Here is a 22,443-nt window from a genome sequence, read left to right on the forward strand (position 1 = left end):
GCAGCCTCTACCCCCTCGTCCCCCACTGCTGCCTCTGATAGAGGAAGCAGTGTGTGTGTGTGGGGGGGGGGTACAGGTGGCACTACGGAGCTTGTGCTGCGGGGAACCAGCTTTTAAGTCTGCTCCTCCCAGCACTGGCTCCTCATTCCCCACTTTTGCCGCCTCTGATACAGAAGCAGCAAGGGGGAGGGCGGGGAGTGTGAGTAGTAGACAAGATTAACCAATAAGCCCAGGTTTATCAGTTAATTGTCTAGTCAACTACTTGTTCACATCCCTAGCGTAGGAGGGAGTGTGAGCTCTGGGGTGGGGCAGAAGATGAGGCATTCAGGGTGTAGGAGGGGGCTTCAGGCTGGGGCCAAGGGGTTTGGAGTGCAGGAGTGGGTGCAGGGCAGGAGGTGGTGGAGATGCAGGGTCTGGGCGGGGACGTAGAGTGTAGGAGGGGGCTCAGGGTTGGGGTGTCAGGAACTTACCTGGGGCAGCTCCCATTTGGTGGCACAGGCCCTGGGAAGGGGACGGGGCAGGTGTCTCTGCACATTGCTCCACGCTTGCCTGCAGGCCCTGTCCCCGCTGTTCCCATCGGCCAGGAATCGTGGCCAACGGGAGCTGCAGCGACAGAGCTCCAACCGAGGCAGGAGGAGCAGGAGTAGGAAGGAACCACAGTGTGCAGAGCTGCTCCTCTCTGCCCAGGAAGGGCTGCCTGGAGCAAAGGACCGTTAGCCTGTGGCCCTGGGCCCCTAAAGCCCTTTGTGAATCTGGGCCCGCAGGCAGGGATGGGCGAGGGAGGGAAGGGGGCTTGGGTAGAAAGTGATGAACTCCAGAAGGTGCAGGGAAATTCCTCAGTCCATTGGCAGCACAAGCACCATGCCCACCTTCCGGGCTCAGGGACACTCTGACACAGGGGGCAGGTGGCTGCCGGCTGCAGCAAGCTGTGTGCTTCTCTGCTCCCACCAGGCCTGGACAAAGCCCAGCCTCAGAGGTGCTCAGGCATCCAGCGCTCCCACCTGCTCCAAGAGGCAGGGAGTGGCCCCGAGGGAACTGGCCAGCAATTGTAACAGCTCTAATGGCACCGTGTGCACGGGGGGGGCAGCCCCAAAGATGTGACAGCAGGAGCTAGCAGAGCACAGAGAAGCCCACGCTGCTGTGCGCACACACAGGTCCATGGGCCAAGTTCACCCCTGCTTGTAAGTTCCCTGGCTGCAGGGGAAGTGAAGTTTGGTTCACTGGCTAAATGCCACAATTGCCCCTTTTTGGCAAACAAAGTCCTTTCTCATCTCTAAGGGCCCCCACCCCCACCCCCACCTGCATGGCTCCCTAGGGCAGGAACAGTTTGATCTTTATCTCTGACAGGAAGGGCTTGAGCTGAGAGAGAAAAATCTACTGCTAGCTGCTCAGTGTAGTAGGCTCTTATACTCTTAGGTGATTGGCCTCTAGAGAGGGACATGAAATGCCCAGTGAGCCCCACAGCAACTCTAGAATGGCAATTCTCAGCCCCTGAGGCTGGTCCAGCCAGCTGCATCCTGCTCAGCTCTGGCCATTCAGCTCTGACATCCCCTTTCGACAGGGGCAGATAAGAGTGCCGCGGGGCCCCGGGCAGTGAAATTTTGCGGGGCTCCGCCTTTGACACGGCGCATGCGCGGGGCTTTGGGAAGCGCGGGGCCTGGGGCAGCCGCCCCGCTCGCCCTGCCCTAAATCCGCCGCTGCCTTTCAAACTCTCATCTCTTCACTTCAGCTTGTCCTTTGTTCCATCCGAAACTGAGCACCAAGCTTGGAACCAGGATGCCAGGGGTCTGGTCCCCACCACATTGCTGCATGACCCCACCCAGGCATATCACAGGCCAACTCCGTGCCTTGGTTTCCCACAGCAATGTGTTACTACGGGGAGTTACACCCCCTCGGCTCCAGGGCTCAGTAGCACTGGTCCATACGCATCTTTTCCCACACATAGCCCACTTAGGAGGGACACTCTGGAACTATGTAAGCTCAGCTAGTCAGACAGTGGGGATGGGGCAGCGTGTGCAGAAGAAACAAAAATCACCGCCAAGATTAGGTGAGGCAGTTTTTACAATGCCTGCTCTGATGTGTATTACGGTAGCAGCCAGAGGCTAAGCTGAAGTCAGGGCTCTGCGGTACTAGGGTTTGTACATGGTAGGAGACAGTCCCTGCCCCAAAGAGCTAGCATCAATCGCCAAGGCAGACAAAGATGGTGGGAGAGGGAATTAATGGACCCATTTTACAGACAGGAAACTGAGGTGCAAAGGGGACACGAACACCCCCCCGACTGAAAGCCCCACATGGGGGGCTGACTTTGAAGCAGGCAGGAACTTGGCTTGTGCGTCACTGCACAGGGCAGCCCCATGGCCGCGACATAGGGCAGGCAGCAGGACTGAGGACCAAGTGGAAGGGAGCTACCACTCTGCCCCAAAGGAAACCAACCCCATGAAACCCCCAGGGACTAATATTCCCAGACCACGGCAGACCTGCACTGGCAGCCAAAGAGAACGTGCAGGTCAGCACACTAGGATACTTAGCATAATGGGGACCCTACGTTCTGACTGCCCCAGACACACAGTATGGGAGGTCAGAGACTAACAGGGATACCACAGAAGGAGCAGTGCGGCTAAAGCACTGGCCAGATACTCAGGAACCCTGGGTCTATTCCTAGAGCTGCTGCTGGCTGGCCTCAGAGGAGTCACCTCTCTCTCTGTGAGCCTCAGTTTCCCCCTCTGCAGAACACTTTGAGAGCTGCTCTGGAAACAACAGGTATTATTGTGTGGTGCTGCAGCTGCTTGAGCTACAGAAAGGTGTAGGCAAGTGCTGTGCAAGCTGCCAGCCTCCCCACAGTCTCTACGCCTCCAGTTTGACCAGGTCCAGCCCTGCCCTTTGCACCCAGAGCCCTCATGGAGCAGAAACACCCCAGGGTGCAGGACGACAACTGGCTGCGGGCGCCAGGCTGAAAGCCACCCAGCTCACTGCCCCGGGGACCCCAGCTGTGATTCACAGGCACAGCTGTGACATGCAAACCAGCCCACACACCCTGAGCATCTACTCCATGGGGACTGCTGCACCTGCTGAAGGAGAAATAACCTGATTAACCCATTAGAAGCTACAGGCCCGGTAATACCTGTCCTCCCAGCCTACAAAACAGAAGCACAGAGCTCTTCGGAGGGGAACCAGAACATTTAGCTGTAACTGGACCGAGACATTTGGTTGAAATTGTCCCCCATATTCAAAGCCAATGATAGATGGAGGAGGGAGACGCACCGAAAAACAACATGAGTCAATATCATTTTTCTGGCAGACATAAAACCTCGGCCTGCATTCTTGGGCCAGCTGCTCAAGGATACCGGGGCACCTTCCCGAAGGAAGCCAGGCAACCGGCAAGCTTTAATGAAGAGGAGCTCTGAACCAGCGGCTTCTGAGCCGGTCTCCCGCCCTCCCCCAAATAAAAGGCATAACACGCTCCCCATGCTTAGCTGAATTCAATCAGGGAGGCCTTTATTAAAATTTTGCCCCCTTGGCCACCGTCACAAGCTGATTCTCAGGCCCGCCAAGATCCCTGGAAACAGCCTTGATTTCTTTTTAAAACATTCCCCCAAACCTTGTCCCCTACAGATGCTTTGGAGGGTCTGAGTATTGAAGGAGGCGCTGTGCAGTTTGCCAGCCATTGAGGCAATGAGTAGAGAGCGCCACCTGCTGGCAGTGCGCCGACATCACCGCCATGGGGGAGCCAAGACCGGAGCCAAATTCCTGGGCAAGGGCTGCAGGAGCTCCCCCACGCGGGGAGCGGGACTCAGGAGGCAGATGCAGCAGTTGCCCCGCTTGAAGAGAGACGGGCTCGGTTTTAAACCCAGCTCGCTGCCATTTTCCTCCCCCTCCAAATACTCCATCACCACCCTTACTTCCCCCTCCTCCACTTCTCTCTCCATTAGCAGCCTTTGCACATGGGCCCAGAGCCACGATGCTCCTGTGAGGACATGGCCTTGGGATTTCCGTGCACACTCAGACCGCGCCTGCAAAGCCAGCCGCAGGCCGAGAAAAGATACAGGGGCAGGCCGAGAACATGAGATCAGCGCTGAGGTGCTAGAGAAGGAGGCCGGCCTCTGGCACAGTTTGGGAGCAGGGTCGGCCCTGGGAGTCCCCCACCCTCCTGGAGAGCGGTGCTCTAACGCCGGTGGTGCTGGACAGCTGTGTCCTCCTGGGATGAAACGTAAGGCAGGGTCACTCCCCGTGGCTGGGCCCCGCCAAGATAATTCCTGCTAAGACTCAGGACAGACAGGCGCCACCAGCCTTTCGAGGGAGCTTTGGTGGGTGGTCGGTTTATGGCTCTTTACCTCCTACACACCAGTTCAGTCTGCGGGCCAAGAATCACAGCTCCTCGCTGCTGAAAGGAAGAGTCCCGGGGAGCAGGCCTGGCAGAGACCACACTTAGAATTGAGCACGACTGCCCTCTGGTGGACAGAATCTGAATTTTTCCTTGGGTCTGTCATAGATCCTATACTGCTCATGGGGATTCACCTATGGCTCTAGTGGCAGGAGTCTGTGCTCTCAGGACAGAAGCAGCCCTACTTTGAAATTGCTAGTGGCTAAGGGGTGCAGATGGCAAGAGCTATCTAGGGCATGGCTCATCTGAATCCCAGTTAACTCCCCATTCCTCTGCGCAAGGAGCACTTTACACCCACGTGCTGAACAGGCAACATCCTGTAACTGCAACCCCAGGTATGAGAGCTGTGAGCAAGCCAATGCCTTTGGCTCCTAGCAGCTGCTGTGTAATATCCCCATTACCCTGAGCCCCTCTAACATCACATCTCCCCCATCCAGCCCTGACACCGATTAGAAGCAGCATCAACATGCAGACACCAACACATTCATCAGCCCGGCCACAACCTGAGCGCTGCCATCAATAAATCAACCCTTTCATTTATTCAGTGCAGCCCAAGAGATGCTGGGTCGTTTCAGAGGATCCAAATGGCACAGGCCAATTAAGGAGGCCAGCCCCACCCATCTGAGCATCAATTTAAATGCCACCTCTCTGCCCAGCAGAGTTCAATGCATGTTCACCTGCCGGCAGCAGGCAACTCTGGCGCAGAGCCCAGGGCCTCTCTGCTTCTGCACTGCCGCCCCTGTGGCTTCTGGTGGAACAAAACTCTGCACCAAAGAAGTGACCCACCTGGGGGGTGCCTGCTGCTGTCACAGGAGGACTGGCCCTTTAAGGGGGGGGGCTGGGCTCAGCCCCACCTGTATGTCAGTTATCTGCCTTCCCCGTGGTGGGCTCAGTTATGTGCAGGGACAGGTGGCGAGACATGATGGGAGCTCGGGGCAGGCTGGTTAGGTTAGACAGAGCTGCAGGGGCTCCAGGGATGAGGCAGGGCCAGGGAGAAGTAGACGACCCCTCCTTCAACTAAAGGGCAATGCTGGGCTGGAGCTGGAAGAGTTTGTTCCTGCCCCGTGCTGCAGCAGAGGGTACCAGGAGGCCCAGAGAAGCCAAGAGACATGCACATAGGGCAGGGGGGGGCCTGCAGATTCCTGGGGAACAGTCAATGAATGCAATAAGTGACAGGGAGGTGGGAATCTGGATGCAGGGTGGGACCTCCTAGGACCTGATCAGCTAGGGCAGCCCCAGCAGCGAGTGCTGGAAAAGCCCTGGACTAGCACCGCTCCCCCTGGGCTAGCTGGGGCTTGGGGCACGTCCCTCCTCCCCAGCCCCCATCTAGTGGCGGGAGAGCACAGAGAAAAGGAGAGGGCGCCCTCTGCAGGCAAGCAGGTAGCAGCCTGCGACAGCTCCCCTCCCCTAGTGGGCTCACAGACAGGAGGTAGAAGCATGTGCAAGGGGCGAGACCGTGGCAGTGGAAGGGCTGCAGGGTGCCAGTTCCAGCAGCCTGGCCAGTTCCTGTGTCCATGTCTCTAGGGCAGGCTCATTCTCTGGACCAGCAGGGATCCAGGGGCTTTGGCATCACTGACTTCCCATGGGAGGGGAGGAAAGAGGCCAGGCTCAAGCCCCAAGAGGGGAGGCTTCCTGGGCTGTGGTTTAATGGCTCCAAGTCAATGGGACCCTGCAGAAGTGGCCCAGCTCCTCCATCATCAAATAGGGGAGGGGGTGAGGCCGTAGCTGGCAGGCAGGGGAGGGCTGCAGCCTTCCCAGCCTTGTCTAGCAAACCCAGGTGGGCAGAGGACAGTGTTTGCTGCCTGCCACCAGGTCCCCATATCCCAGGCCGTCGCAAATCCAGCAGCAAAGGAGGCTGAAAACCTCAGGCCCTATACGCTAGAGGTTGCCCAGGGCCACTGGGTCTGCCCTGTCCTCTAGCCAGCCCCACTGGCCCAAGTGCAAGGTAGGAGGGGGAAGAGTCTCTTCTTGCCTCTGCTATGGCAATGGAGGAAGGAAACTCTCCATGCAAGTTACCTCCTCACCTGTGCTCCAGCTTCCCAAGGAGCCGAGGTGACCCCCAGTGACATGCAGGAGAGAAGGGGGTGGTGGTGCAGACAGATCAGCATGAGGAACCAGCAGCACAAAGCCAGGAGGCTATGCAGGATCATCGCCAGCCGGCTGTCTCCGATGGGCCCCTCTTCAATCAGGGCCAAACGGGTGCAGGAACAGACCCGGCCCAGAGGCAACAGCAAAGCACCCAGGCCCAAGGGGTAAGCTCTCAACTCTGGTGCCTCATTGGGGCTCAGACCCAGAGCAGCCCTTGGACATCTCCAGTGCAACAGTCCAGCTCTCCTGAAACGCAGGCAGGAAGGGAATCAAGCGCTAGTTTGCCCCGTGCTCAACCCGCCACACCGGCTCTGCTGGGTCCGAGGTGCCCCGAAAAGAAAAGCCACCTGGGCTCACAATGGTCACTTAAAATGAGATGCTAGGCTGCATCAACAGCTCGATGTCAGAATGGCGGTCGGTTTCTAGCGGAGTACCCCAAGGTTCGGTTCTAGGACCGGTTTTGTTCAATATCTTTATTAATGACCTGGATGAGGGGCTGGATTGCACCCTCAGCAAGTTTGCGGATGACACTAAGCTAGGGGGAGAGGTAGATACGCTGGAGGGCAGAGATAGGGTCCAGAGTGACTTAGACAAATTGGAGGATTGGGCCACAAGAAATCTGATGAGGTTCAACAAGGACAAGTGTAGAGTCCTGCACTTGGGACGGAAGAATCCCAAGCATAGTTACAAGCCGGGGACCAACCAGTTAAGTAGTAGTTCTGCAGAAAAGGACCTGGGGTTTACAGTGGATTAGAAGCTGGATATGAGTCAGCAGTGTGCCCTTGTAGCCAAGAAGGCTAATGGCATATTAGGTTGCATTAAGAGGAGCATTGCCAGCAGATCCAGAGATGTGATTATTCCCCTTTATTCGGCATTGGTAAGGCCACATCTGGAGTATTGTGTCCAGTTCTGGGCCCCCCACTACAAAAAAGATGCGGACGCATTGGAGAGGGTCCAGCGGAGGGCAACCAAAATGATTAGGGGGCTGGAGCATATGACCTATGAGGAGAGGCTAAGGGAGTTGGGTCTGTTTAGTCTGCGGAAGAGAAGAGTGAGGGGGGATTTGATAGCAGCCTTCAACTTCCTGAAGGGAGGTTCCAAAGAGGATGGAGAGAGGCTGTTCTCAATAGTGACAGATGGCAGAACAAGGAGCAATGGTCTCAAGTTGTGGTGGGAGAGGTCCAGGTTGGATATTAGGAAAAACTATTTCCCTAGGAGGGTGGTGAAGCACTGGAATGGGTTACCTAGGGAAGTAGTGGAGTCTCCATCCCTAGAGGTGTTTAAGTCTCGGCTTGACAAAGCCCTGGCCGGGTTGATTTAGATGGGATTGGTCCTGCCTAGAGCAGGGGGCTGGACTTGATGACCTTCTGAGATCTCTTCCAGTTCTATGATTCGGGGATGGGTTGATGAGAGAATATGATCTTGGTAGCTAATTGACCATTCATTTTCAGTGGGAAATATGTCAATGGAGGGATGATAGGAGTTACTGTAGAGAATTTCTGGGTGTCTGGCTGGTGAGTCTTGCTCACATGCTCAGGGTTTAGCTGATCGCCATATTTGGGGTCGGGAAGGAATTTTCCTCCAGGGTAGATTGGCAGAGACCCTGGAGGTTTTTCGCCTTCCTCTGTAGCATGGGGTACAGATCACAGCTGGAGGACTCTCTGCATCTTGGGACCTTCAAAGTATTTGAAGGCTTCAATATTGGAGATATAGGTGAGAGGATTATTCTAAGAGGGGTGGGTGAGATTCTGTGGCCTGCACTGTGCAGGGGGTCAGACTAGATGATCATAATGGTCCCTTCTGACCTTAAAGTCTATGAATCTATGTTCCCATGGCAACTGCTGGTGGGTTGGAAGGCCCTGGCTCCTAGATGCACTCCCTTCAGGGCTCCTTTTCGGCTATTGGGCTGATGGGACAGGCCACACCGGTCCCCTTCTGGCCACAGTAACGCCTGGGGGTCTTGTGCAGATACTGCTGGTGGTAATCCTCTGCATAATAGAACTCCCCGGCCTCCTGGATTTCAGTGGTGATGGGCCCCAGCTGCTGCTTGGCCAGTTCCTGGCAAGAGGAGACAGGAAGAAAGGATGTCAAGGGCAGTGCTCCTGGAAAGGGAGCAAGCAACTTCTCCAGCTGGAGCCAGGCAACCAGGGTGACAGGATTTGTGTGGGAAGCCGACACGTCTGACAATGACCCTCGATCCTGGCCCGGTTCAGGAGCTCAGGGCAGAGGCCATGACAAGATCTGGGGAAAGGAAACAGCAGGGACACCACCAGCAAAATCCAGAGGCAGCGAAGTCAAAACAGCTACTGCTTCTCCTGACACGAGGCCCATGTCCACTTCCAGGCAGAGGAGTGGGACACAGGGACTGGCCCTGGGCCGATGCAGCAGTGGGCAGGGACCCTCAACGGCGGTGGAGGGAGCATTTTCTATTCACTTCCATTCGGTGGCCAGCAAGTCCCAAGAACCTAGCAACACACAGAAAGCGGCACGCCGGGGGAGGGGGGACGGGGCAAGCAGTAGTCATGAGCCCTGTTGCACATTGGTCGACAGCCCTGGACAGGTCAGCTGGAGAACTGGAAATAGAATCCAGAGTCCCCTGTGCTGACTGCAATGCAAGTCCCCTGAAAGGACTTAAGAACGGCAGCAGGAATTTGCAGAGCTGGCTAGATAGAGACCTGCCCACAACAGCCACTCTCATTGGGAGACCCTGGGTGTTAGCATCAAACTGCCTCTTCCACCAGCACAAACCCTGCTCTAGAGCTGCCACACGCCCAGCCCAGACACCTCAGCGATGGGCGCACCATGAACATGGGTCAAAGTAAAGCATCCGGACCTGATGAGCACTATCCAGCTGGCCATAAAAGACATTTAGGACTAGGGCTGCACACACTGCCTGGGACCCCTCCTAGCACTGCACCCCTCTCCCCCTCCCATTTCCTTAGACAGACACTGTTCTATCTCTGAGCTAACGGGAACTGTGCAAACGTTGCAGTTCATGAAATAGACCACAAGGGGGCCACGAGACACCCATTTTCCTAACTGGTTCTAAGCCTGGTGGGTACTAGGGATGCTAAAATGAGGTTATTTTACTAATCGATAAGTCGATAGAATTTTTATTGGCTACTCGATTAGTCAATAGGGTAAGGCCTCCGGCTCAGTCCCGGCTCGTGACCAAACCCCACTGCACTTTAAAAGGCAGTAGGAGGCGGGCAGCCTGCTCCCAAGGGTGTGACTGGACGCTGCCGAGCCGTGCTTAGCGATTTCTGCCCCACCCCTTTCTGCGACTGGGTATTTCACAGCTTACAGGCAACACCATCAGCCTGTAGCAATCCTCCCCACGCCATGCTGCTCTGTCTCCCCCTAGTGGCTGGACCACAGAAGCAGTTTCTGAATCTACTAGAGATTGGACCTCCCTGGTCCGGCACCATGGGGACCTGACCAGCCCAGAGAGAGAATTTGCCGGACCAGGGGAGGTCACCTGCCAGCGGCCCCCAAACCTATCGCTCCCAGGGAATGCCAAGGGACCCCAGCCCCACATTCCTGGGAGCTGCCATGGGGCTCCAGCCCTCAGCTGCCACGGGCTGCTGGGGGAATCCGGTCTTGTCCCAGTCCTGGCTGGCCCTCCTGCCCTTAGGCTCCTGGGCTCTCTGGTCCAGGAGCACCCGTGGTCCTTCCAGACCAGAGAGTGCCCGTTTTCAGAGCTACAACCTGTACTGCAGCTGCTCTTCTCACACGATGGGCTCAGCCCCTAGCAGAGGCAGGTATAACTCAAGCTTTTAGATCCAGGTCTACGGCTTGAGCCCTGTTCTGAGGGCCTAAGGGCTCAAGTTCTCTGACAAAAGCTTCTCTGGGGCAAGGAAAAGGAGAGGAGGATCAGCACACTACTTCCCTTTAGGGGAAACATCTCCTACATCCACAGGGGAGTGTTTCCTCCTAGATCCCAGCATCCCAGCTGGCTTCCACGAGACCCAGCAATCTCTCAAGGGCCACCAGTCCAGGCTGTGCCGCTCTCCATCCGGAGCAACCTGCTCTGCAATAGCACCTATCATCCAAGGACTTCAAAGGCCTTGACTAAAATGTGTCTCCGAGCATCCTTTGCCTCTCACCCGTGTCATGCAGCATCTGGGCCGCCCCGGGTGGGAGTGAAGGATTGTTAGTGCCACTTTACAGAGAGGGAAACCCACTTGCCCCAGGTCAGCAACACCGTTCCCTGGAAAATTTTCCATCCGTGAGCAGAGTGAGTTTTGTCCTGTGCACCAGTATTGAGGTCACATGCGCTTGTTTGGACATGTGACACCATGGCATTCATCGTTCCTAATACATATCTCTATTTTAAATTGTTATGGAAGAAAGCCCCACTTACTGTGCAGATGCATTAGCTCCTGCCCCACCTTCTGCCCTGTTACACAACTAGCCCCACTGGCTCCTCTTTCACCCCCCACTGCTCCTCCTGACAGGCCCACAGCCCCAACTCCCAGCAGCTGCAGCCACCCGCCACGTGGCCTCGGCCCTGGCGGCAGCCACCTCCCAACATGGCTTCTTCCCTGGCAGCAGCCAGAGCAGCTGCCTCCCACCACAGTCCTGTCCCCATCCCCACCCACCACGTGGCCCCGGCCACGGGAGCAGCCACGCCACTCACCATCCAGGTTCAGGAGTGCTGCTGCATGACTCTGCAAAGGAGGCGGGCGGGTACAGAATTTTTGTGCGCGGCCGCGCAGGCGCGCACCTTCTAGAGAACATTGGTCAGCAATAGCTCCCAGGAGTCCCCGTTCTCAGCACCTGAGCATTCTCCCTCAGTAGGGCTCAGCTACAGTCTGCTGCACTAACCACTAGGGGCTCTCCCTGAACTTTCCTACATTGCTCATCTCCATAGGCTGTATCTGTCCTGCCGATGAAGCTTGGGGTCTGAGCCAGCCTGAGCCCAAGCCCCACTTCCACCCTCCCCCCCCCCATTAGGCTGACTTGGGTCAGCAAGCACTCAGGACTAGGGATGTAAGTGAGTAGTCGACCAGCCTAGACTTATCGGGTAGTTGAGTCACGACTCAATTACTTGCTCCCCACCCGCCACTTGCTGCCTTTGTATCAGAGACAGCAAGAGTGGGGAAGCAGGCGCTGGTGCTGGGGGGAGTTGGCTTAAAAGCTGGTTCCACCCAGCACCGTCTCTGTGGTGTTGGGGGTGGGGACAGGGGAGGCAGAGGTGCAGCGAGCTGGGACTGCTCAGTCCCGACTCGTGCCATGTCCTGGACCTCTGCGCCTCTGCATTTTAAATGTAGTAAGAGATGCCCGGGTCTGGGACCTCTCCCTGCTGCTGCTCTGCAGTTTAAATGTAGTAGAAGCTGGGCTGCCTGCATGCCTGGCTCCTACTACATTTAAACTACAGAGCAGCAGTGGGGCCCCTTATAGACAAGACTCATAGACTTTAAGATCAGAAGGGACCATTATGATCCTCTAGTCTGACCTCCTGCACAGTGCAGGCCACAGAATCTCACCCACCCCTCCTAGAATAATCCTCTCACCTGTATCTCAGATATTGAAGCCTTCAAATACTTTGAAGACCCCAAGATGCAGAGAATCCTCCAGCTGTGATCTGCGCCCCATGCTACAGAGGAAGGCGAAAAACCTCCAGGGCCTCTGCCAATCTACCCTGGAGGAAAATTCCTTCCCGACCCCAAACATGGCGATCAGCTAAACCCTGAGCATGCGGGCAAGACTCACCAGCCACGTAGTTCACACAAATTGTATCAACTCCACAATTAGTCAATTACCCACTTCTTAACATCCTTACTCAGGACACAGGTCTATTTTCATCAGAGCCCAAACCCCTCTCTGGCTCAGGTCTGCTCTGCACCCTGCCATTCTGCAGTGAGAATGCAGGTGAAGCCGCAGAGCTGAGTCACAAGGTCTCACAGCACGGCATAGATGTGTTAGCACTAGCAAGAGCGCCAGTGTCAGCAATTGTGAACCCAGGTTTCCAATGCAGTGCGGATACTTCAGCATGGGCTTGGAAATGCCGAGTTCACTCTAGGGATATGAAAGGTTACCTGGTTAACCTTTAACAAGTGATGCTTACAGGTATGGGGACTGGAGCAGCTTCTAGCCTGTAGTAAAGGGGCGGCACTAGCCCCTGCCTGCCATGGCCAGGCTGGAACAGGCCCCTTGCCTGCCCCTTGTTAAACATCACGTTTAACCGATTTAACCAATTAAATGGGATTTTACATCCCTAGTTCACAACCCGGCCTCACTGCACATGCAGACACATTCTCAGACTGCAAGTCCTCCAGAGCAGGGTCGGTATCCAGCCATGGCTATGCAGTGCCTGGTACAACAGCACACCCAAGTCTATTGGGCACTTGTGAAGGCTGCTCAGTACCCCAATCCCCATTTGACAGATGAGGGGAAACTGAGGCAGAGATCAATTTATGGCAGAGACAGAACCCAGAGCTCTAGCTGCTCAACCCTGTGTCCTGGCCCCTGGACAGAGCTCCCTCAGAAAGTCTGCATGGGCTGCTCCCAGAAAGGAGAAGCACCTCCTGTCAGAGCCACTGGTGACCACCCACTGAGCCAAGCCAAGGTGAGTGGAGGTGCTGAAAACGGGGTGTTGTGTCAGGGCAGGGGTATCTGCTAAGATGAGGATCCAGAGGAAGGGGAGGGGCTGCCTAAGAGGCGAGTGGGGTTCGTCTCCAGTTGGGTAAAGCCCCTTGCGGCTCCCATCAGCGCTCGCCTGTCAGCCAGCTCTTTAATGCAATTAACGATGCGCCCCACATCAAAGGAGTCAGTGGCTCTGGAGACTCTCCAGCAGATGTGCAGGGGGGGAAGGGGAATGGGGGGGCAAAGAGGGAGGGAGACTCGTTTCTTCGGGGCCCAGAACAATGCAGCTTATCTTGGGCAGAATTAATTCACATGCAGCAGGGATGCTGCTGTGGGAGCTGATAAGGAGGCCCAGTTAATTAACTGGAACCCAGTGGGGCCTGAAGTTGGGGGAGGAGCTGTGGTAGCAAACCAGGGTAAGGGAAGGGATTCAACCCCCCTGCTGCTGCAGAGATGGGAGAGGTGGGGGGGGGGGGGCAGGGGTTGGAGAGCAACAGCCTCTAGCCCTGAAGCAAGGGCAGGCTCCCCCACCCCCATGCCTCAGCCCTACCTTCTAGAGCAGCCCATGGCCATACAAGAGTGTCTATTTTGGGCCCAGACAGGCCTGCCAATGGGGAGAGGAGTGGGGACGGGCAAAGAGGGCAACTGCCCTGGGGCCTGGTGATTCAAAAGGGCCCAGAGCTCACCGGAGCCCCTGGCCCTTTAAATCGCCGCTGGAGCACAGTGCAGCACGCTCCAGGCAATGCTAAGGGCTGGCTGCCCCAACCCCGCCCCTTCTGGCTGAGGCCCTGCCCCTTCCAGGAGCCGCCCCTCCCACTTTGCCCAGGGGCTCGGCAAGTCTGTCGATCCCATTGTGCCCAGATCACGACATGAGCACTTCCTCAACCCGTGTCAGGCCTCAGCTCCTCCCTGCTTGGTTAACTCTCCTCTTACCCATGGGCAGAGACCAGCACCTCACTGTCTAGGAGAGGGGCCTCGGCGATTCCTGCGGAGGCAATGCAGGGCTGGGAGGAGGGCTGAGTTCAGTGGGTGGCTAAGGGGTCAGGTTAGATAGACATCTGTCATGGATGGTGCAGCTGGAGCTTGGTCCTGCCTTGAGGGCGGGGGGCTGGACTCGATGACCTCTTGAGGTCCCTTCCAGTCCTATTATTCTATGATTCTATGAAACACAAATCCTAGGCTCTTATTAGCACTTTTCATCCACATACCTGAAAGAAGAATGGCAGAGAGAGAGAGAGATCAGAGGCATTACCCCCATTTCACAGGTGGGGAAACTGAGGCACGGAGTGGGGCTGATTTGCCCCAGATCTCACAGCCAGGAACAGAATCCAGGCCAGGGGAAGGCCAGCGGCTGCGCCCTCCTCACCATGGCAGCAGAGGAAGATGCCACACGGCTGGCCCAAGCAAGACACCTGGTGCAGCACTGACAGCCTCTCTCCTCACAGAGGAGGTGGAGCCTGGATGAGGAGTGGAGAAGTTGTGGAGACACTGAGTCCCAGGAGGCATCTGCCAACCACGCTGCTCAGTTCCTTCAGCCCCATTAATAAATGCAAAGTTGCTGCTGTCACTGAGCACAGGCCCAGCCGAGCGCCCGGTATGCACAGCTCCCTAGAGACAGGGAATGTATAAATAAGAGATTGTTCCTGGGGGCAGCGTACTGGCCCCTCCCTTGGGACTTGGGGACGGAAGCTTTTTCCCCTTGCCAGGGAATAGCTTTGCATGGTTAATAGGCTGCGGGAAGCGGAGCTGTTGGCACAGAGCCTCATTACATGTCACCGGGGATCCCCGAGACGTGGCTGGATTCTGATCTCCGTCACGCTTCTGGAAATCCAGAGTCAGCCCCTGGAGACGGAGCGGCTGGATCCACGCCAGCTCAGAGCCAGCCCACCGTCACCGTGGAAACGGGGCAGAATTTGAGGAAGGCCTTGTAGGGCTGGGCTAGGCTGGGCTGGGCGAGTGCCGACGCTACGCTGAGCACCCACCCTGCGCTCCTGGGGCTCAGCCCCCCTCAGAACTGGCTCCTACCTGGATCTATTGAGGGCAGGTGATTTTATGGCAAGATCTGCTCACTCCCAAGAGTCTGTGGCCCAGCGCTGAGCAGAGAGATCAGCAGTTGCCCCTTGAGCTTGCAATTGAACAGCCCAAAACTGCGCAGCCCATTAGAGACTTGCTCCGCCAGCTTTGCCCGTGACTCCCCTCACTCTGCCCCGACACACACACACACACACACACACACACACACACACACACACACACACACACACACACACAGTCTGCCTGCCACGTGCCGGATTTAAACAGGTCGCCTTTAATTGTCCCAGCCATGGCGGCTGGGGACAAACTGCTTAAGCAGGGAATCATTTACAGGGGATGCTGCACCTGTCTCAGTCAATGACCTTCACACCACCCCCCACCCTCGCCCCGAGCTGTCAGTTGCCGTGGTGGCAGGTTGCCAAGGAAACCGCCCCCCCCATCATCAGAGAGGCACGGGGACCATACAGGGGTAATTAACTAGCCAGGCTTTGCCTCCCTTTTGTCCCCCCCGCAGGCTGCTCAGAGAGCAGAGCCTAGCCACAGCACACAGGGGCAGCAGCTGGGGATGCGCTGACACCATGAGGGGAACAGCGCTCCACCCTCTCAGGTTCCCAGCATTTGTTGCACCCACAGTCCGAGATGCAAGGCAGCTCCAACATGAGAAGCCTCCTTCAGCACTTCAGCAATGGCCCCAGACTCAGTGCAGGTGCCGGGGCAGGCGGCCAACAGAGTCTGCACACTACAGCAACCGTGCTCCAGACACCAAGTGGGGTTCTGCAGAATGGGGGATGGCTCCCATTGCTTTAACCAGCCTGAAGCAGCTCCCTAGACATGAGTGTTCACTCTGAAGCCTACTGATGACAGATACATATGGCAACGTGGTTAACTATCTCCTTTCCCATTTTAGTGGCAACATCTGGATACCCTGGGATGCTGAGCAGAGTGTGGGACCAAGATCAGTGTGGATGGGAAAGACTGATTTGCCACACTTGCCTCTGCTACAGATCTTTGGGGACAGAAGGTCTGTGAGAAGAGCATCCCACCTCATTTACACCCACAGAGGAGTGGAATGCAAAGAGCAGCTGAAGGATGAGACAACACGGAAGAGACACTAAGCTACTTGCTTTGCCCCACCCTACCCCAGAGGAATAACCTCTGCTCCAAACCTGCCTGTTGGTACGTTGCCTTCGACCTCAGGGCAGCCTCCCTCTGCTGGGCTCCGAACGTGTGGATGACTGAGCGATACTGGGTGCCGACGTTCTCCTCTTGCTGCATGCCTGAGAGACAGCCAGGTACACACAGCGGGTTAAGGGGCAGCAGGTACCACACGCCCAGGCACACCCAGCGTGCCGAAGAGAGGCACCTACGCCCCCCCAAAAAAAGCGTTCACACTGAACCTAAGGGCCAACCTCACCCCTGCTGACACAGACAGTTGGATTCATTTGGCTCAGTGCTGACTGCTGAGTTTCACTGGCTGCTTTCTGCTCCCCTATTCAAACAAACTGTAATGCAGTATCAGTAGCCTGTAGGAGTTCCAACTATCACGGTAGCACCGAGATCAGGGACCCCCCCTCCCTGTGCTAGATGCTGCACAGACACATTGCAAGACAGTCCCGCCCTCACAGAGTTTGCAGCTAGACCAGACAAAAGGTGGCTCATTATCCCCATTTTACAGATGGGCTACTGAGGTTCAGAGAGATTTGACTTGCCCCACGATGACACAGGAAGTCAGTGGCAGAGCTAGGAATTCAACCCAGATCCCCTCAGTCCCAGTCTAGGTCCTTAACCACTGCGCTCTCCTTCCCCTCTGAACAGAGACAGAGTAAGGGACGAGAGTGCTTTGAGCAATGCAAGGCTGGCATCCTTGCCAACTGTGCCTAGCCACAGAGTAGGAGCATGGGAAGAGCCCCTATGAGCTCCCCTCAGTACACTTAACCAGGAGGTTTTGTGGCCAGGTAGACTAGCCATCGATGTAGCCTTGCAGCCTGTTTAGGTCAGTGTGGTCCACGTGAGTTGGGGGAGACGGAGGCACAGCGGGAGGAAGGCAGGATTGGAAGCAGGGAGCTCCTGGCTCACTAGTCCCACTAGGTCCTGCAGCAAGAGAGGGTGCTAAGCCCTTCTCACTACGTTCTGAGCTTCCCTTTCCCTCAGCCCCCCAATGGGCTGCACTACCAGGGTCACCAAGCGCTAGGATTGCTAGATGATTTAACAAAAATACTGAACATCCCCATCCTCCAAAAAAGCCACTTGGAAAAAATTCTGTCGAGAAAAAATAAGGGGGGGGGGCAAATTTGTTAAGCAAAAACAAAACAAACAAAAAAAGAAAAAAGGGGGCACTGCGCCTTTAAAGGGCCCTGCACGCCTCACTCCCCCAGCCCCAGCAGACAAGGCAGGGGGAAATTGTCCCTGCCAGGCTTCTGTCTGAGGGAAACAGGAAATACCGGACATTTCACATGGCTGGTATTTTCTGTTTTTTTTTTTTTTTACTGGATCGGGGACCCAAATACCGAACTGTCTGGGTGAAAACCGAACACCTGGCAACCCTACCAAGCACTCCTCCTCTCAGCACGTCCCCTAACCTGTTCCCTGAGATGGATTCTCCATCTCTGTTCTCCCCACCCTCCCAGGTCCAAGCAGACAACTGAACACCAGGCATCCGCTCAGCTGCCCCCACCCTACAGTTCTGGGAGGGGCCACAGATTCTCAGAGGATCCTGCCATAACCCACTTCAGGGGAAGGGAAATAGCATCATCCCTGGCCACATGCCTGGAGTAAACCGGCAGAGATCCACCAATCAGTGGGGGTCAGGCGCCCAGCCTGCAGGAACCAGCAGAGCTCCCCCGGACTCAGTGGGGGTCAGGTGCCCAGCCTGCAGGAACCAGCAGAGCTCCACCGGACTCAGTGGGGGTCAGGTGCCCAGCCTGCAGGAACCAGCAGAGCTCCACCGGACTCAGTGGGGGTCAGGCGCCCAGCTGGCAGGAACCGGCAGAGCTCCACCGGACTCAGTGGGGGTCAGGCGCCCAGCCTGCAGGAACCAGCAGAGCTCCCCCGGACTTAGTGGGGGTCAGGCGCCCAGCTGGCGGGAACCGGCAGAGCTCCACCGGACTCAGTGGGGGTCAGGCGCCCAGCCCTACCCACGTGGGCAGGAACTGCAGAAGGGAGAGCACAGCCCCTGAAGTCCAATCAGTGGCATGGCTGTCCGTGCGCCCTCTCCACCTGCCAGGACACAGCCGCTCCGATTACTATTCCCATCACAGCCTGGGCTGTTCATCACAGCTGGGTACAGGCCTAATGCACCCTCGGAGCTCCTAGCCAGCCCAGGGGCTCCAGCCAGTTATTAATCTGCATAAATTACGGCACTCTGGCTGGTCGCGCACTGGGAACGGTGCTCAGTGCAACCACAGGACACCCTCAGAGGTGTTACTGGGGCAGAGGAGCAGCTGGAGGCCCAAGGGCGTCCTCTTAGCCAGATGGTCCGGGGAGGAGGGGCGGGACTGGCTTTAGGGACCCTCAAGCTACTGGGGTGATGACAGTAGAGCAGCCCCTCCTGGTCCAACTGCCCCAGAGAGGTTAGAAGCGCTGCGAGTTCAATCACTGGGATGGTAGAATTCCCGGCTCTATCGCTGCCTGGCCTCTGTGCCTCAGTTCCCCCATCTGTGATGCTGAGGCACGTGCACAGAGTGCCGTGGACGAGCAGTCCTGTAGCAAGTGGGGACATGGGCCAAGAGGAGCTGTGTCCGGCTAGACGTGTCACCACTCAGACCCCTCAACTACCTCTTGTCCAAGAGCTTGCAAATCCTGCCCGGTCCCTGTGCTCCTCCAGCCTCCTCTCCCCTCCATCCCAGCAGCTTCGGGCCCAGTCACTGAGGGGGGGGGGTCTGAGCTGCGAGACACTATTCCTAGGGCAGCCCTCCATGCAGAGGGCACTGGGCCTGCAGCCAGCAGGGAGGGGAGCCATGCGAACCAGCGTGGGAACCACCCTTTGCTCCCACAGAGCTAGGCAAAGGGTGTGCCGAGGCCAAGCAGCTGCTTGGGCTCAGAGGCCTGTGCTTGTCCTTCAGCAGGGCCCAGACCCCCCAGCTGTTTGGGAAGCTCGAGCACCCAGCGGGGAGGACTTGGCACAGCAGCGGGTTTGATGCCAGGACAGTGATTTGCACCCATGGCCTCCGCTCCTGAGGCCAATCAGACGGGGGAGTAAAGGCACGAAGGGGCCTGGGACTTCCCTCTGCGACAGGCGTGTTAGGAGTTTGGGGGGCCCATGCCCAGGAGCTAGCCTGCTACCATGGCAACAGAGACAAGCCCAGGACATCCAAGTGTCATGGGGGGGGGGGGATGCAAGGTATGAAAGGCACAAGGCCTCCCTCCCCCGGGGCATAGATCAGGGCCTCCATGGAGACAGCGTGCTCCAGTGGGTAGTGCGGCGGGCTGGGACTCAGAGCCTATTCCCAGCTCTGCCACTGGCCTACAGCGACACCATCCCACTAGGCCTCCATTCGCCTCCCAGCCATTCCCCTGCCGGCTGCACGGGGCGAGGTCTGTCCGGGTGGCCCAGCTTTGGGCCAGCCCCCGTGGGAACACGAACATGCCACCTCCCAAGCAACTGCCACAACGTCACCTCGTGTAAACCCTGAATTCTGTATTGGGGGTAGGGTGAGGGTCCCTCCAATGCGGCAGGGCCCAAAGGTGGCACCGGCCATGCCCCCTCCCCAACACCCCCATCCGCCGCGCGGACACACGTTGCCGGTTAAAACACAAACACGCAATTAGAAGCCAGCCAGCGACATGCAGAGACTGCTAATCTCCTCATTAAAATTATACTTTGGTGCAACGGGGCCCCAGCCCAGTCTCTCCCTCGGCCCCCTGCCTGCTGCCGACGTGAGAGGCGTTTCAAAGAGTCCTTCCTGCCCTCCCCCTCCTTATTCTATGCCCCCTCCTCTGCACAGCTGAGCCCCTCCCCCCGCCAGCTTCCCGAGGCCCCTTGTCAGCTGCAGCATCCCCGGCATACTGCAGAGCTGTCCTGGGGTCGGAGCCATTTAGCAGCAGAGACGCCTTTGGGAGGGGGAGTGGAGACCATGCGATTTACAACAGAAAGAGGCTGAAGGCAGGGTGAGAAGAGGGATTAACAGCACCTGGACCTGGTCCATGTAGCATCCCTCCTCCATGTGCTCCTCCCCAGCCCTGCAAGACACAGTGACTAGCAGGTTGTGGGGAGCCCTTCTGTCCTGAACACCGATGAGTAGCTCTGCTTCTCAAAGGCGCAGGGGACCACCGGCACCGCCTGCACTGACAGACCACCCAGCCCAAGCAACGGCCTGGGGGTCCCAGAGGATCCTCCGCTCCCACCACAGCCCACGGGCAGGGAGCTTGTAGCCCACACCAGCCAAGGCTTGTAGAACTCGGAAGACCTGGGATCAATTTCCAACACTGACCCAGACTCCTGTATGAGATCTTAGGCAAGTCATTGCAGCCTTCTGCGCCTCAGTTTCCCCAATCCGCAAAATGGGGGAGAAGAGCCTTGCCGTCACCCTGTGTGTTTGGATGCTGAGCTCTGCAGACAGAACCTGCTCTCCCGGCCACAAGTCACTGGCCAGGCCTGGCGTAGGGCTGCCCTGATTCGGCTACACATCCCTCTGACTTCCCTGCCCAGGCACGCAGGCGACACGCCCCCTTGAGCGGGGAGAGTCTCGCTCATCCCCAGCCACTCCGTACGGACAAGAGGCACGGTGGCAGCGAGCGACGTCCATCAGTGTGGACGGGCCCTGCAGCCCTTTAGTATTCCTGGGGCTGCGCTCACAGCGCCCTGTAGGGGCAGGATGGACACCCCAAGACCACTGCAGAGATCCAGGTCTGGGGGATGAAGATGGCCCACGCTCCTTCTCAGCTGATAGCCGGGGTGCGCAGGGAGCTACAGCCAAAAACCTGAGTCTAGACACTTCCAGGCTGGTTACAGAGGCTGCCTCTGGCACCACTCGCTGATCCTAAGGGTGCCGAATCCCCCCACCTTACCTTGGGTGGGGTTGTGGTTCTCCCAGAAGGCTTTGAGGAGCGCCTCGTAGCTGGTCTTCTGTGGGTCGTACACAACCCTGACCACTTCTGCGTGGCCAGTCAGACCTGGGGGAGGGGAGAGAGGTTAGCCCGTGACGTTGCCGAAACCCATCGCTGTCTGAGTGACAGCCTGTCCTGGGGTCACAAGCTTTGGGTTTCAGAGCATGCTGGGCTCAGTTTGAACCATGACTGGTAGACTCCATGGCTCACGGGACCCCTGATTAACACAGGCAAAAACCTCCCCCTTCCCCCCCGCCCCCCAAATAATCCTTAGAGCCAATCTTTGGGGTAGACATCCCAGCTGGATTCTAAAACTGCCAGTGACGGAGACGCCAGATCCGGCACAACCCTGGGGAACCCATGCCAGGGGTTCATTCCCCTCACTGCTGGACACATTCGCCTTCTTTCCAGTCTGCGTGCAGCCATCTTCAGCACCCACCCAGCGCTCAAGCCCCCCTCCCCTCAAAAGGCAGATGGGGCGCAGCTTCACAGAGGTAAAGTTTGCCTTTCACACCACACTGAACACTAGAACTGGAAGGGACCTCGAGAGGTCATTGAGTCCAGTCCCCTGTGCTCCCGGCAGGACCAAGCACTGTAGATCATCCCTGGTAGGTGTCTGTCTAACCTGCTCTTAAATATCTCCAGAGATGGAGATTCCACAACCCCCTAGGCAATTTATTCCAGTGTTTAATCACCCTGACAGGTAGGAAGTTTTTCCAGTGTCCAACCTAAATCTCCCTTGCTGCAGTTCTGGTTCAGGTCACAGATGAGGAGAAGCTGAGCAATTCTAGGCCTAGGGCCCATCCCAAAATGTGGTGCCGCCTCTGCTCATCCTCAGAAGCAGATGGTGGTGGGGGAGGAGGTAGATCTGGAATGGGAGGGGGTGGCGGGGCCCTGAGGGAGCTGGGGAGGGAAAGCTGCACCTCGCAGGGCTCTCAGACCCTGGTGCCCATGAGCCCGGCATTGCAAGAAGGAAAATGGGGGGAGCACAGAGCAGAGATGTAGCAGGGTGGCGGTACAGTGCGGGAGAGGGAACGGTCTATCAAGCCTGCAGGGCAAAAAATGCAATGCCAGCTGCGTCTCAGGACAGCCATGAGGCTCAATGCTTCCCTCTCTCACTAGGGAACGTCCATTCGGGTCTTTCTGCCACAAGCCTCCTCTGCTCGCAGCGTCACCCTGAGCTTCCACCCCTCCGCCACAGCATTCAGAAACCTACAGGCAACAGCTCCCCAAGAATGGCACCACCGCTGGATAGATCACAGAGGCCTCCCACTCCAGCACCCACTCTCCAGGATTTCCATTTCACC

The 22,443-nt window shown here is 57.2% G+C and overlaps 1 protein-coding gene across 2 annotated transcripts in view; it reads right to left on the reverse strand.

The window, feature by feature from the left end:
• LOC102454183 (peptide methionine sulfoxide reductase MsrA-like) overlaps nucleotides 1–22,443 on the reverse strand; it is a 76,340-nt gene that overhangs the window by 23,702 nt on the left and 30,195 nt on the right. The window contains exons 4-6 of one of the 2 annotated variants that reach the window (XM_006111966.4): nucleotides 21,098–21,202; nucleotides 16,262–16,368; nucleotides 7,634–8,527 (exon numbers count right to left, since the gene is read on the reverse strand). In XM_006111966.4, the coding sequence (XP_006112028.2) occupies nucleotides 8,351–8,527; nucleotides 16,262–16,368; nucleotides 21,098–21,202 (389 nt within the window). In that variant the 3' untranslated portion in view covers nucleotides 7,634–8,350. Of the gene's footprint in view, nucleotides 1–7,633; nucleotides 8,528–16,261; nucleotides 16,369–21,097; nucleotides 21,203–22,443 lie in introns of those variants that run through there. The other variant, XM_075908988.1, reaches the window with a different exon arrangement.

Source organism: Pelodiscus sinensis, chromosome 25 (assembly GCF_049634645.1).
Source record: "Pelodiscus sinensis isolate JC-2024 chromosome 25, ASM4963464v1, whole genome shotgun sequence".
Lineage (NCBI taxonomy): Eukaryota > Metazoa > Chordata > Testudines > Trionychidae > Pelodiscus > Pelodiscus sinensis.